We start from the raw sequence: 14257 nt of genomic DNA, 5'->3' as shown, positions 1-14257 counted from the left end.
TCTGACATGGAGAGACGCCTCTGCACTCTGAGCAGGATGCTGGGATGAAGCACAGTTAGCACATTTTATTCCCAAGACATCCGCAACCAGCAAGCAGAGCTGTGCCTTGGTTTGAACAGATCACAGAAGCAAACATCCTTTCTGCATTCCTGGTGGCTCACCTAGGAGGATATTATCTGCTGTCCTTAGCTGAATGATCTCTCATTATTTTCAGTGCTTCATTTTCATGCATTACTTGTGTTTCTGGAGCTTCCATCACTTTACATTGACTTTCTTACATCATTTTTACATGTATTTGAAGATCTATGCAACTCACTTTGTTTCCTCAGTACTTCCTCTTTCGTGTATCTACAAATGAGGGAAAACAAGAAATTTGAGAATCTAATTTTGGTAGGAAATGTGGAGCTGATGTTTCTGAACCAGTACCTACCAAATGATACTGTTTATATTATTAATTGTGATTTTCTTTTTTCAGGAAGGACTTTTTTCCCCCAGAACTTCCTTCTGAAAAATATATCCTATTAAAAGATCAGAATGTTTCTGCTGCTTTGTAGAAGCTGATTCGTACCTCCCTTTTTGTACCAAGTATTGCAGGATCTGGTGTCTTACTGTTCTCTTACCAGCATCACACTTCTTTCTGTTACTCCTTTACTGCATTTAGACCAAGACCTTGTTAGGTGCTAGACAAGCCTAATAAATTCCTTGCTCCAAAGAGTTTTTTTTTTTTAGTAGTAGACAAGAGACCTTGTGGTCAATTTCTATATTCTACCCATCCTTGAAGAGTCAAGTAACTCTGGCGTCCTTATGTGTGTTTTTTTTTGAAATCTGGATTATTGGAGCCTTTACTCATATTAGCTGGATTCTGGCTCCAAATGTAGAGGACTGTTGCCCCACCTGTATATGCAGCCTGGGAACCAAATATAAGCTGTGTGTGGGCTGAAGCTTTTCCTAGACTTGCAAAGGCAGGATGAGGCTGTACAGAGTATGTTTTTAGTAACGCTGACAAACTCTCAGAAAGCACAAATTCCAGTCAGGTTGGAGACTGGTGGGCTCCCATGGCCCTGGTGGAAGGTAGAGCAGGAGTATGCCTGGAGGCAGCATGGGATCTGACTCCTGAGGCAGCAGTGCTGTCAGTATGATTGATGCTCATGGTGATGAGGTTTGCATGCAGAGGATGACCATGCATGTCAGATCAGTCCGTTTTTTGTTAAACCAGCTGTTCCACTATTAATGTGCAAGTCCATTAATCCTTGCGTTTCAGCAGAGAATTACATTTCCTGCCTACATAGTGCTCATCACTACGTGTGCAGTGATTAATGGCTCCTCACCACACATTTAAGGAGGCAGACAAGGCGTAGAGGGATTAGGTGACTTGCCCAAAGATGCCCAAGAGATCTGTCACAAAGACAGTCAATGAATCCAGAAATGAGTTCGGTGCTAGTCTGGAACTGTGGCTAATATTCATAACCCCCTATGAATTCAGCTGGACATCATATATGGTAGTCAGTAATGGCACTGATCCTTATAGGATCTGCTGAAAACATTCCCAAGGCACAAAGCTTTTGAGTAGGTATGCAGAGCTTTTGCTAATGGATTGCTTTTAATTCTCAAACGTTGCAGAATAATGGTGATGGGGATTCAATCAAAAATGTTCTCACGTCTCCTGAAAACCGCATCCTCATCAAACGCATGTTGATAAAGTGTGCAGACATTTCCAATCCATGCAGACCTATAGAGCAATGCATAGAGTGGGCCGGACGCATCTCTGAGGAGTACTTTGCACAGGTAAGGCAGCTAAAAAGTGCTGCTGAAATTCCAGGCTCTTTAAAAGGGAAGAGAAGTGTGCATGTATGGCCACTGTCCCAAAACACCTAAGGGTGCATTAAGCAATATGAAAAATACATTATTTTTTTTTAAATGATGGGATATTCAGTATCAAACAGTGGGCGAGGGGGTCAAACATGGTGAGACAACGGTTCTGAAAGGGATATCATAGTTGATAAGGAGAAGGCTCTCAAAAATGAGAGCAAAAAAAATGTGTAGATGTGGTACTAAGGGATAGCATTTAGTGGGGTTGTATTGGTAGTAGATGGACAGTTGGGCTGAATGATCTTGAACATCCTTTCCAACCTTGATGACTCTGTGATTCTACAATTACTCATGCCAATACAACTAGGTACCTTCAGACAGAAGAAAGCTGACATCTACAGTGCAGTTATGAAAAACTTAAGCTTTCAAGTTCTCCAGTTTGCGACTTGAGGTTTTTTTTGTTTTGCCTGTCGTATTCCCATCACAAAAGGGTGCCTTCTGCCTACTGTGTGCTGGCTGTCTCAAGAACAGGATTATCAGGTTGTAGTGTCAGCATGGGAGCAGCACTCGGCCCAAAAAATGCTCTAAGACCTTAGTGAACCATGCTGAAAAAAGGTTTTGAGAAGACAGGGACAAGGGGCAGGCATTATTACAGATATAGACCAAATACTGGAGTTGGGCTTTGGTACCTCAAGGGGGAAAAAAGAGGAAGATAAAGATAGTTTGACATCTCTGATGGGTACAAAATGCTGCTTCTGTCAGAGGCTAACAACGGATACATGTTCTAGATCCAAATCAGTCATAACTCACAGCAGTAACACACAGTTACTTAGGGCCAGCTCTGTGTGTTAAATGCAGAAGGTAAATTTGCCACTTTGTGGGAAACATTGGAAGGCACTGTTCAGTGGTTTGGCTGAAACCTGCCCAAGAAGTGCTGCTTCTTCAGTTTGTTCAGGTTTCTCTGTTTATTTAGCAGTTGCATGCTCTAGTCAGTGCCACTCAAAGAAGCCGTTAATGGAATGTTACAGAATAATCACAAGAGTGTTCTTTGCAGACTGATGAAGAAAAGAGGCAAGGTTTACCTGTTGTGATGCCAGTTTTTGACAGAAATACTTGCAGCATCCCCAAGTCCCAAATATCATTCATCGATTACTTCATCACTGATATGTTTGATGCTTGGGATGGTAAGCAAAATTCCACAGATCTTTTCTAAACGTTTGAAGCTATTGTGATATAGAATTGTTCTCTTGTGACTCCTAAAGAACATGGGAGACAAGAGAAGATTCCTGTAGTTCAAGTAAGCTTAATAACTTCATTATTGCTTAGAAGTATTTTGATCCTGCTACAAACCGTTCTCCTGGCTTCTCTTTAATGTATCAGTCTCAGGCAGTGTTTAACTCTCTTAGTTTTAAACTTGCTTCTGTGAAAATGGAGGAAAGAACACTTTCTCTCTGAGAGCTCTTTGGACATAACCATTTTGTCCATGTTGATATCAGTTATTCTTCAAGACAAATTTCTACAGTCTGGAAAATGCCTGGGGGAGCAACTATTTCCTTCCAAGCACTGTCTCTGTGGTAGAAGTGGTCAGAAATGTGACTCTCCTAAATGCCACATCATGACATGTGACTGAGATTTGATGAAGTAGGATAATTACAAGCATAATTAGTTATGCTCCTCCTGGAAAATGGCGTCCCTTTGCTGGTGCTTGCAATACCAGTATTAAATAGACTCTCAAAACTGCTCTCAGTAGCCTTGGAAGACCCATGAGTGATGAGAGCTGTAAAGCCAGAAACATTTCAAGTAGCAGTATGACAGCTTTAAGCTTTCCTACTTAACACAGTTGCCTGGACATTTAAGTGATATTTAAGCAGACAGCATCATGTGACTATTCCAATCCTGCACACTAAATACACTCTGCCCTTTTTCCCCTAGCATTTGCAGACCTGCCAAATTTGATGCAGCATCTGGATAATAACTTTAAATACTGGAAAGGATTAGATGAAAGGAAGCTGCGGAGCCTCCGACCACCACCACCAGAATAGCAATTAGACTATGGTGTGTAATTTACTAACCAGATGCATATTTATTCAAGCTCACTTTTGTCCATGTGATTTGAGATATGTTTCGGTCTCTGCAGTATTACAGTAAGGATAGCCCATGCGCTTGGGGAACTTTCAAATTCAAGAGAACATGAGGTCAGCAGCTGACTTCCACAAACTACCATGTGTGGACTCCAACGAAATAAGCCTGTCAAGTGGAATTACACTGGATTGCTGCAGTACTTGTACTGAAGAGGGTTTATTAGTGAACATGTTTTGCGCTATCTTCTTACCAGTGTGCGAAGCTGGAAGACCTTGAAGAATCCATACGAAACAGACATTCAGTAGAAGACTTTGGTTAATCCTCAACTCTGCAAGTGAAGAAGAAATACCTATTAATAGTGACTCACAGCTTTTGTGAGAAAGCTACATGCTTTTTATAAGCACTTAGGACAGTTACATAGAACAATCAGACATTTAAAATGCAACTCTCCATGAAGGAATTTTTGATCTATGAAAAATAGATGTACTCTATTTTTTCACATCACAGAAGGTGCAATCATTCACTTCTGAGCACTACTGAAAGTGAGTTCTCTTTAAGAAATTTAGTAGCATATGTAAAAAATAACACAAGAATTTTTGAGGTTGATCGTTAGCATCTATGATTAAAATGATATGTTTTATTTATTTTGTTAGATGTTCAATATTTTCTATGAATTTATAAATACTTAAAAGCCAAAGCCAACTTTAGATGCATTACAAATTTACATGATTCATACTCATTAATATACATTTAATTGATGTACAGACCTTTTATTTTCATAATGCAAATACAAATACTATACAATGATACATTTTTATTGCACTGTAAGGATAGATGTGTATGTTTAAATATTGTCTGATTTATGTTAATTAAAATTAAGTTTTATTGCAAAGGTCTCACTTGAGAATAGTAGAATAAACAAGAAATGTATGCTGAGCACCAGAACCACGGTAGTTCTCCCATAAACCAGTGACGACCACCTGATCTTCCCTTGGCTACAAAAGATAATAATATGTTGGAACTTTCTGTTTTCTCCCTTGAAATTTTATGACTGAATTCCCTGTCAAAGTCTGCCTTATTTTATATAGTATTTCTACAAAGCATTCCACAGCATATATGAAGAGGTGATACTACACATCTAACGAATTTCAACATTTTATAGCCTATGTATTTTCCTCCGCCATGAAAGAAACAGAAAATAAAGCCACCAACAAAAACGTTTAATGCAACAAGTTTGTAAAGGCTGTGTACCTTCACAATTTGAATGAAACCTTCATAGCAAACACCAGAAAATAATAAAATGTGTATTTTAAGAAGCGTCAAGGTCCGACCCATTTCATTTGGAATATATATGCACTCTGTAGTTTGCAGGCTAACAGAAGCATGGAATTCCTGTGAAAATAATTGCTGTCTGGGGAGGGGAGAAGCTGAGGGGGTTGGATTGTTGTTAGGGTGCTGAAAGGTGGTACGTGGCCGTGAGTCCCTCTGCAGCCTGCTCTTGGCAAATCCATCAATGGCTCGTGTGTGCTGAGACAACACCGGAGCTGCAACTGTGCTGGGCTGTATTGCGCTGAAGGACTACGGGAGGATTCTGTCAGCATTTCCTGTAGGCAGGAAAGCACTTCCAAAGCACTGAAGGAATCACTGCTATTGTCAATTCAGAGGGAACAGACTGACTTTAGAGAAGGGGCATTCTGAACCATTCTTCAGGAAACACAAGCTGAGGAGAACTGAATGATGGAGTGGTTCAGGGACTGCAGCAGTTGGAGCCCTAAAGCAGGTAAGAAAGGAACAGGTGGCTTCTCCTGTTGTTACCTGTTTCTGTGTTTGTCCTTCATCTCCAAGCTTCTGACATTCATGGGCTGCCACCATCTCTTCCTCACTGTTTGTGTTTGCATTGTACCTTTCTTCCAGTGCTGCCCTCACCCTGCTCGTGTGTTCTCCCCTCCTGCTTGGTGTCTGGATTAGGTGCTGGGAAATAGAGGATTCCCTTCTGTAATTCCCTTTAGTTCATCAGTGCTTGTATATTGTCAAGCCCACTGGGACTCATGTTCTGTTTAGAAGCACCCAGACCTTAGCAATATCTCAGTGATTATAGTTAGGGTGTAGGCTATGGGGTCACTGTCGATCTTCCAAATTGCTGAAAATTATTACTGAAAGAGCAGACAGATTTCAGTTGAGGACTTACAAACAAACAAACCAAATATTCTCTCTCAAAGGGAACATGAAAGGAGGGAGAGTTGGCTGCCAGATGTGGTGTTTTCCTGACATTATCACAGTCTGTTTCCATATACATGCACCGACTGTAATTGGCTGTCATTTGCTACCTGGTATTATTCTCTCCCTCTGCATGCAGGCTCCTGTACTTAGTTCAAGGAGAGGCTTCTCAGGCTCCATCAGAGGAAAGCTACAAAGTGGATAAGAGAGGAACAGCAACAGCATTTGGGTCCAGAGAATGTCTGCAGGAAAGAAGTAAAAATATTTCTTCATAAGCATAGTTATTAATGTTCTGGGTTGTATTAATGAACGCTTGAAAGCAATTCATTTAATCTGCTTTAAAAAATGCCTGCTGAATCATCATTGAAAAGAAGTGATCAATATGATTAATTCCCTGAACTTCACACTGCATCTTTAATGCCATTACTTGTAATGTAGAGCTATGCTCATCAGCCCTTTGTATCAGATAGATTTATGCCCATACTGGTGTATAATAATTTCACTTAACATAAAACTATAATTTGCAGCCACTGAATGCAGCTCTGTTCATTCTGTTGTCCATCTGAATTTTGCTGTTGCCAGAGAAAGACTGTACTTAAAGTTTGAAACTCCCTTCCTTTTGCTTTTCCAGTCTGGCACCCTGTGATGGAGCTCTGCCTGGGACAGGAACCAGGGGTTTATGATGTAGTGATGGTCCTTCACTGTTGAAGGGAGAAGAATGGAGAAAACTGGTAGAGCATATCTAAAATTATTCCAAATTTCAGGCAGGCTGGCAGTCATCGTGTCTACATTTTTCATTTATTCTTGCTTTAATGATAATACAAGAGTAAATTCCAGCATAGCCGAGATGATGGGGAGTTCTCTTATTCACCTCGGGGTTTTAATCTTACAGTGCATTTTAAAACTGAATAAGGTTCAGCAACTCAGCATTAAATGAGCCATTCAGAATTATTAGCTGTTTTTCATGCTGCATATTTTCAAGCAGGTCATACTGCTCCTAAGCCTGGGTATCAGGTTACTAGCTTTCAGGTGAGCCTGGAACTATTCTGATCTGGTAAAAAAAAAAAAAAAAAAAAAAAAAAAAGTTTGTTCTTTAGCATGAATATCTTGGTCCTTTCAAGAGATAAGTATAAAATTCTGGGTAATAACTGCTTCCCCAATAGGAGAAACCAGCCAGTATTACACACCTTGTCACAAGTCTGAAATTGGTTTTCATACCACAGTTTTCCCAATGACTGTATATAAGTTAAAAATCACCAAAATTGAATGAATGTCTCAGTTTTTCTTCCAGTGCTTTTCTTGGTAGCTATGTCTCAATAGAGACATCATTGATATGACATTTAAGAAAATGTGTCATGAATGCGAAGGTGTTCAACAATGACAAAGCCATTCCTACATAAAAGAGGAGAAAGGATAATAAAATTAAATATCTACTAATCCCTCACAGGATGCTCAGAAACAGCACAAGGAAAGTGCAGTTGTGTCCTTCCCTGAGATGAGGAAGGTTTGAGTCATGGCTGAGTGGAGCACTCTGAAGTCTCGGAGCTGTTTGCAACTTCAAAATAAATAGTAATTGTTGATGTGTGACATCATGCCTCCAAGGTACAGCGGTGCCAGGGGTGTTCGTTAAATGAGAGTGGGATGGATTGCATTTCATCCTGACGTGGCGTTCGGACGCAGGAAACAAGCTTTTAAATTACTGCCGTAGCCCTGTGCAGCGTGTACTGCTGGTTCAGAACAAAGGGGACGTCCAGGTGATTCACATATTTCTTTGTTCTGCTGAAACGATGGCTCTGCAGGCAAAGGGTTTCTGAATGCTTTCTCTTGCTGCCTGCTTTGAACATTACGAGGGCAGTGTCCTGTGTTTTCATTTTCTTTCCTTGTTTAACATCTTTAAGAATCTCCTCCCACACTTCCCAAACAAACCTCAGCAAATTTAGTTTTGCTAACCATGCCTGGTTATGTATTAGAATCCTCTATAACGAGGAAGGCAACTGAATTTAAAAGGCTTTTAAAGGATTCAGAGCTACTAAGCAAAGTGGCCTTGAGGCTTCTAAATGCCTTTTAGCTCCCGGAACTTCAAGCCAGCCTCTGGTCTAACAGTGTTTCTCGGGTCAGGAAAGGATTCTCATCTTCCTGTATTTTACTTTTTCCCTTTCAGAACAATAAGGTCTCCTTTTTTCTGACTGAAGTTAAAGTGAGCCTGGAAAAACACCCCATAATGGCTGAAAGCCTTATGCTGATATCCACAGCGAGGAGAAAGCAAGCATAGTTATGTGACGCAGGCTGTGAGCAGCGCGTTGCTGCTGCCTGCAGGGTATACATGTATGCAAGGTCTTTTATATTGTTCTCCCACATGCAAACTGAAGTTCAGGAGTGTTTGCATGCACCTCTGCCTGCGAGGTGGTAGTAGCAAATGCAAGTGGCCGTGGACACTTGTTCAAGTCTGAATCAACTCCTTTCTTGGCTTGCTTGCTCCCCCCCTCGAATGGCAAGAGTCATTACTGGAGCTAAAACTCATCTTAGTTCAGATCGTGGTAATTAACAGAAGTTACCTCATCCTTTAATCACATACACGTCCCCTGAGGTTGAACAGCACACCAATGTTCTGTCTTAGAAAGAAGTGAAAAGGGTGACTGCCTGCGTTTGGAATGAAAGGAGGAAGTTAGCCACTGTGCAATCATTCAAATGAGAAGTTGGTCCTGTGTCTTTAATATTGCAAAGTAGTCTCTGATATCAGTCCTTCCTTAGCTCTCATTCCATTAGCTCAGAGCTCGCCCTGAGGGTGCTGAGTGCCAAGTTCAGTGTGCAGCACAGCTTGTAACCAAGCAGAACAATGTTATCCTGGTGATTCTGCAGCTCTTCAGAGGAGGCTGTGTGTGTGTGTCAGGTCTTCAGCCGGAAGATGAAATGGAATATGTGGAATATGCTTGACAAGCTTCTCTTGGTGTCTGTAGTATGAAACATGCAAGGAGTATTGCTTTTCCACCAGGAACTGTCCCTTAATGCCTTCTTTTTTCTTTTTTCTTTTTTCTACTAATATTTTTTCTTCAGGTTTTTTTTTCTTTATAGGAAAATTCCTTTTTCCTGGCCTAGACCTGGCAGCTGCCAGGCTGCTGTGAGGGCCTGGGCTCGAACTGTACCAATTTTTCAAAAAAAGAAGAAGAAATTGAAGAGCAGATGATTTCATAGTAGTTAGCCACTGATGCTTTATAGAGCTGCAGGTCAGAGCTCCTGGGAAGGCAGAAACACATCCCTCACTCTTTCCTCTGAATTTCAGTGAGGCTCACACTGAGCACAGTGCCAGTACCATGCACAAAGAGTCCTGTCTCCGGTGCTGGGTGGTGCCAACCATTTCAGACACTGCTTTCCATAAGTAAGGCTGCAATGACACAGCATCAGAGTAAGTGCTAGGAGACAGGCAAAGTGCCCAGCCAACACGTAGAGCCAGAGCCTGGACAGGGAACGGCATGCGTCACATCAGACACAGCTTTTGGGGGGGTTGTGGAGAGAGGATCCAATGAATAGACAGTTTTCAGGACATCATCAAAGCAGAGTGAAACTCATCTTGTAACCAAGCCCCAGAGCTGATTGAGCAGCCCCTAAAATCCATGCTGGCAGGCTTTGTGCAAATATGCTGTCCTGCCATAACAAACTGCTGAAAGCCAAGGGCAGAAAGATAAGTTTTTTCCTCTCTATCAAGCCAGGAACCAAAAAAACACACAAAAAAACAAAACAAACAAACAAACAAACAAAAAAACCACGAAAAACCTTTTCTTTTAAAATAAGCTGTTTTAAATAAACGAGCATTTTTTGAACCGCAGGAGAGCACATACCTAACATTTGTTAAGTGAATAGCAGCAACACGTTTAAGTCTAGCTCAGTACTGCAAAGCGGTTTTTGTGCTGCTTTTGCTGTAACGTTTCTAGAACTCGAGCTGCAAAGGGCGGCTTCCTTTCATTTCCAGTCAGCATCACAGAGAAAACTTCATCGTACGCTAACATCTACAGCACCCCTCCGGCCGAACCTCAACTCAACGCCCCGCCCGCCATCACGCATGCGCCCTGGGCCGGCGATGACGCCACGTTTCTTCGGTGCCTGAAGGCGCCGCCCCCGCCGTGCCCGGAAGCGCCGTGCAGCCCTCAGGAAATGGCGGCGCTGCGGAGCGGGCGCGTGACGCGGTGTGTCATGGCGGCGCGGCCCGTGAGCGACGCTTCTTGCTGCTGGAAACGTAAGTGAAAGCTGCGCAGGGAGGGTTGAGCACGGGGGAGCGGGGCAGGGAGCCTCCTCCCGAGCCCCGTGGCCAGGCCCCGGCGAGAGAACAGCCAGCCCCCGGGTGCCGCAGCGCTTCTCCCGGCGTTGTCCCGGAGGACTAAGAAAGTGGAGACGGTGCCCTCGTGCCGACCCCGCTGATACTATCCTCCAAAATGAAACGGTGGGAGAACAAGGCCTGCCCGCGAGGTAAGGGCAGGGCCTGCTTCCTCCACCTACAAGGCTGTGGCGGTAAGCAGAGGGAACGAGCTGGCGGGGTGGGGGTGGGGGGGGTGTCGGAACAAAACGTCCAGAGCCGCCGCGGCCGCTCCTGTGATGCCGCTTCAGCCGTGCGCGTTTGCCCCTTTGTTCCCGGCTCCAGGACGGACCGAGGAAGGACGGGACGCGGTACCCAGCTGGGCGGCTCCGAGGTCGGCTCCGCTCGGCTGGGGCGAACCTGCGGGCAGCCGTGCCCCGTAGGCGTGATGCCATCCAGTGGCAGCCGTGTGTGCTGGCGTGCTGAACCGCGGGGAGTGGGAAGAGTGCTCCGAAGTGCTTCGTGTCTCTGGATGCAAAGGTACCCCGGATTTTAAGACGTTCCTCTTCACAGGAGAGGAAACGCTGTTGTTTTCAGCGTGAGGCTGAGACTCCTGTCTGGATTTAAGTCCTTCTTGTGCTACAGTGCCTGGATTACCTTGTGTGTTACTGCGGGATGTGAGAGAACAAGGGGCCTTGAAAGAATCCCAGCAGTGCCTAAAAGCAGTCCAGACAACAAATCAAATCAGTAGCAGAACTGCGCTATTGACTTAACCCTCTGGCAGAGACAGAAATAACAGCTCTGAGGGAGAACGACTCCAGCCAGCTCTGTGCTTTCAGGAGATGCTGGCAGCTTGCAGCAGAGTTTCAGATCCTGCTTCTTTCTCCTCTCTTCAGACAGCACTGTGGTTTTAATGGATGTTTTTTCTGTTTTGTTCTCTGTTCTGTACAGAGACACACCACAAGCCAAATATGATTCTTGCTAGGTAGGTAAGGTTAGTTCAGCATTGCCTTCTGGCCTTTTTGTCCATGATAAAAGGGATTGAGTATAACTTGTAAACCTGGGAGTCTGTAGATGGCCCTGGCAAGGTCCCGGTTAGCTGCTGGGTGAGGTGTGGTTGGTATTCTGTCCTTTGGCTGTTTCTGCTGCTCTTGCGGCCTCTGCAGGGATGAATAGATCACTGCTACAGGTTGGAGCAGCCTGTGGTATTTGAGCAGCCAGTGCCAGAGCTTTAGGCACGAGCCTCCATATTTCACTGAAGATGAATTTTTTCTCTGCCAGCAAATACACGTAATCAAAGGGACAGAAAGAAAAACGCCAACAGCTACAGGAAAAAACATATCCTACAGCACATGACTAATTGTCAGAGAGCGACTTGTTCTTAATGGGCGTTTGTTGTTTCATGTGGTCTAGTTCAGCAGTGAGCCAGAGTTTCAGAAGATAAGCTCTCCAGGGCAGTGGTCATGGCTGGAGTTCATCAAGCTAGCTGCTGGAGTTCAAGAAGTGTTTGGACATTGCTTTCAAGTGTGGGGCTTGAATTCTGAATGGTCCTGAGTGGAGCCAGGAGTTGGACTCGATGTTCCTTGTGGGCCTCTTCCAACTCAGGATATTCTGTGATTCTGTAATTGCAGCTTGGGTGCCTTACTGATCTGATCAGTAGACCCTGTAATGGAAATATATACATCCTTGTAAAGGACGTATATAATGGTAATTTACAGTAACAGCTGGTTTTAAAGAATTGTTCAGTCCTTTTTCTTTGCTGTGTAAATATTTAAGTGACAAGGTTGAGGTTCCTAGGAGAGTAAATGCTTGGGTTGCAGCTGACAGGTGAAGCTGTTATTAAACAAACATGCAAACTTTTTTTTTTTTTTTTTAGCTTGGCACCTGATGATTGCTTATTTGTTCTTTTTTCAGATATTTCTGTTGCTGCCTTAGCAGTCTCATATGCCATCCCTGGTGATGACCACTGAGTCGTGCTCTGAAAAGCTGGCTGCTCCTGTGATCTGCAGATTCATTGAGCCAGCAACATAGTGGCAGAGCTGTTTGTTACCCTTAGAGACTCAGTTGCACAGTGTGCAAGTACCTCATAGCTGGCTCAGCAAATCAGTCCTTGCAGCGCACCTGTGAGATGGTTGTCTGGGTTAATGTAACATCAGAGATGAGCAGCTCATTCTGGAGCCAGAATACAGGTACAGTTTAAACACCTGAGATGAAAACTGTGGGTGGAGAGTGATGTTGTGGGGCCATTCAGAGGGCCAACACAATGTAGGCTTTCATCAGAATGGCTTCATTGACCTGGCAGTCTTTGCGTACTAAAGGTGTCCTTGAGGACTGTCAGTCCTGCTGTTCTCCTGATACTTCTGCTCTGATACTTGTGTGTTTTTGTTCTATTTTTGCAGGTCTTTCTCTCATTGTAAAGAGCGTGGCGTTCAGTTTTGGCAGATAAAGGTTAAATATGCTCCACTGTTTGGAAGCTGGACCTTAAATCAAGGCATACGTTTTTAATTGAAGGGAAAAAAAGGTGTTAAAACAACCCAGCGGTGTGGTGCTTTCTGACCACTTTGTTCACTGTACACTTTAGCTGCTATTCTCTGGTACAGCCTTTCAGTATGTTAGCATTGCTCACCTGGCCACCTTGTGCCCTATGTATTAACAGAGATTGCAGGCTTAGTCACCTGTTTGTAGGAGACACAAGTTGTGCTCATTGCAAGGCACTGAAATTGACCTGCCTCATAGGAGGTTGGACAAGACAGTCATAACAGCACTTTTCTGTCTTGGAAGTCTGTGAATTCTTGGTGGGCTACAAAATGAAGCTATATTTGCATAGTTCAGTGCTGCTAAACTCGTTTAGTTTTCCAAGCTGCAAGTCAGTATTCAAGTGAAGAAGGTACTAATCACTGCTGTAAGAGCATATTCCACTCCTGTTTTCATGGTTTCTGCAAAACTTATTTTGGGGAAATGCATTTCTTCTCTTAATTTCTCAGCTATTTGGAGAAAAACAGACAAGCTTTTGGCACACAGTTCTACATCAAATCTAAATTTTGCCAAGCTTTATTTATAAGAACCATGTCTACTGTAGAGACAATCTGTTCCTGACAAACCTCTAGAATAGAAAATTTCAACCAATTATTTTTGTAATGAATGTACAATAAATCTGTTGAAAAGCTATCTGTTAGTGACTCTTGCTTAAATACTGGTCATTTTGACACCCACAACTGAGGCTGTTGAGAGCTAGACAAACCCGCTTGACAGGTAGTACCAGTCCAACTGTCTGGAATCTGGAAATAAGGTCTAAACAAGGATGTTCTGGTTGAGCACTGGGTCAGCACTGCTACTGTCAGCATACAATGGTGGCCTGAAGCTTCAGGGGCACAGCATCAGAGATTAAAAGCTCTTGGTGCTGAGGAGTGGGGGAAGAATTTGTGAGTGGAGAACATAGCAAGGCAGAGGTGAGGATGGCCACCAAAAAAAAAGAAAGGATGATTCAGACTTTTGTGTATGGGCAGCTAAGTGCTGCAAAAGGCACCCATGTGATTTTGTTTTTTTGCTTTTTCCCTAGATAAATAAATGAGAAGCATGGGCATTGGGCAAGGATGTTTTTTTTTTTGTTTGTTTTCATGCTTGAGACTTTATGGCATGCTTGATTATTTCAGTAAGCATCGTTGTTTCAATCTTCCTGCTGTTTATGGTATGTGCTAACAGTTCACACGCAGGGGAGGTGTAGTTGATTATCTTGTGCAGACTGTGTACCGACAAGAGTACTTGATTGTAAGATCAGCTTCATGGCTAGAGTGTTTTCAGTTTTGTCTAGCATCTGTATAGTGATTGTGCCTTTTGCTATTTTGGCTTTTTGTTGAATTT

At 43.2% G+C, this 14257-nt stretch overlaps 1 protein-coding gene across 1 annotated transcript in view; it reads left to right on the top strand.

Annotated features, from left to right (window-relative positions):
- The window catches only part of PDE8A (phosphodiesterase 8A), a gene marked incomplete at both ends in the record, with an annotated part of 107481 nt that extends 103630 nt beyond the window's left edge, over nt 1–3851 (top strand). Inside the window, 3 exons of the mRNA XM_079541019.1 lie at nt 1621–1785; nt 2864–2993; nt 3742–3851. Of these exons, the coding sequence (XP_079397145.1) occupies nt 1621–1785; nt 2864–2993; nt 3742–3851 (405 nt within the window). The remainder of the gene's footprint in view (nt 1–1620; nt 1786–2863; nt 2994–3741) is intronic.
- Between the last annotated feature and the right edge of the window lie 10406 nt (nt 3852–14257).

The sequence above is a fragment of the Tetrao urogallus genome (assembly GCF_951394365.1).
Source record: "Tetrao urogallus genome assembly, chromosome: 11".
NCBI lineage: Eukaryota > Metazoa > Chordata > Aves > Galliformes > Phasianidae > Tetrao > Tetrao urogallus.
The sequence above is the reverse complement of the archived record's forward strand: the minus strand, read 5'-3'. Positions and strand labels throughout refer to the sequence as shown.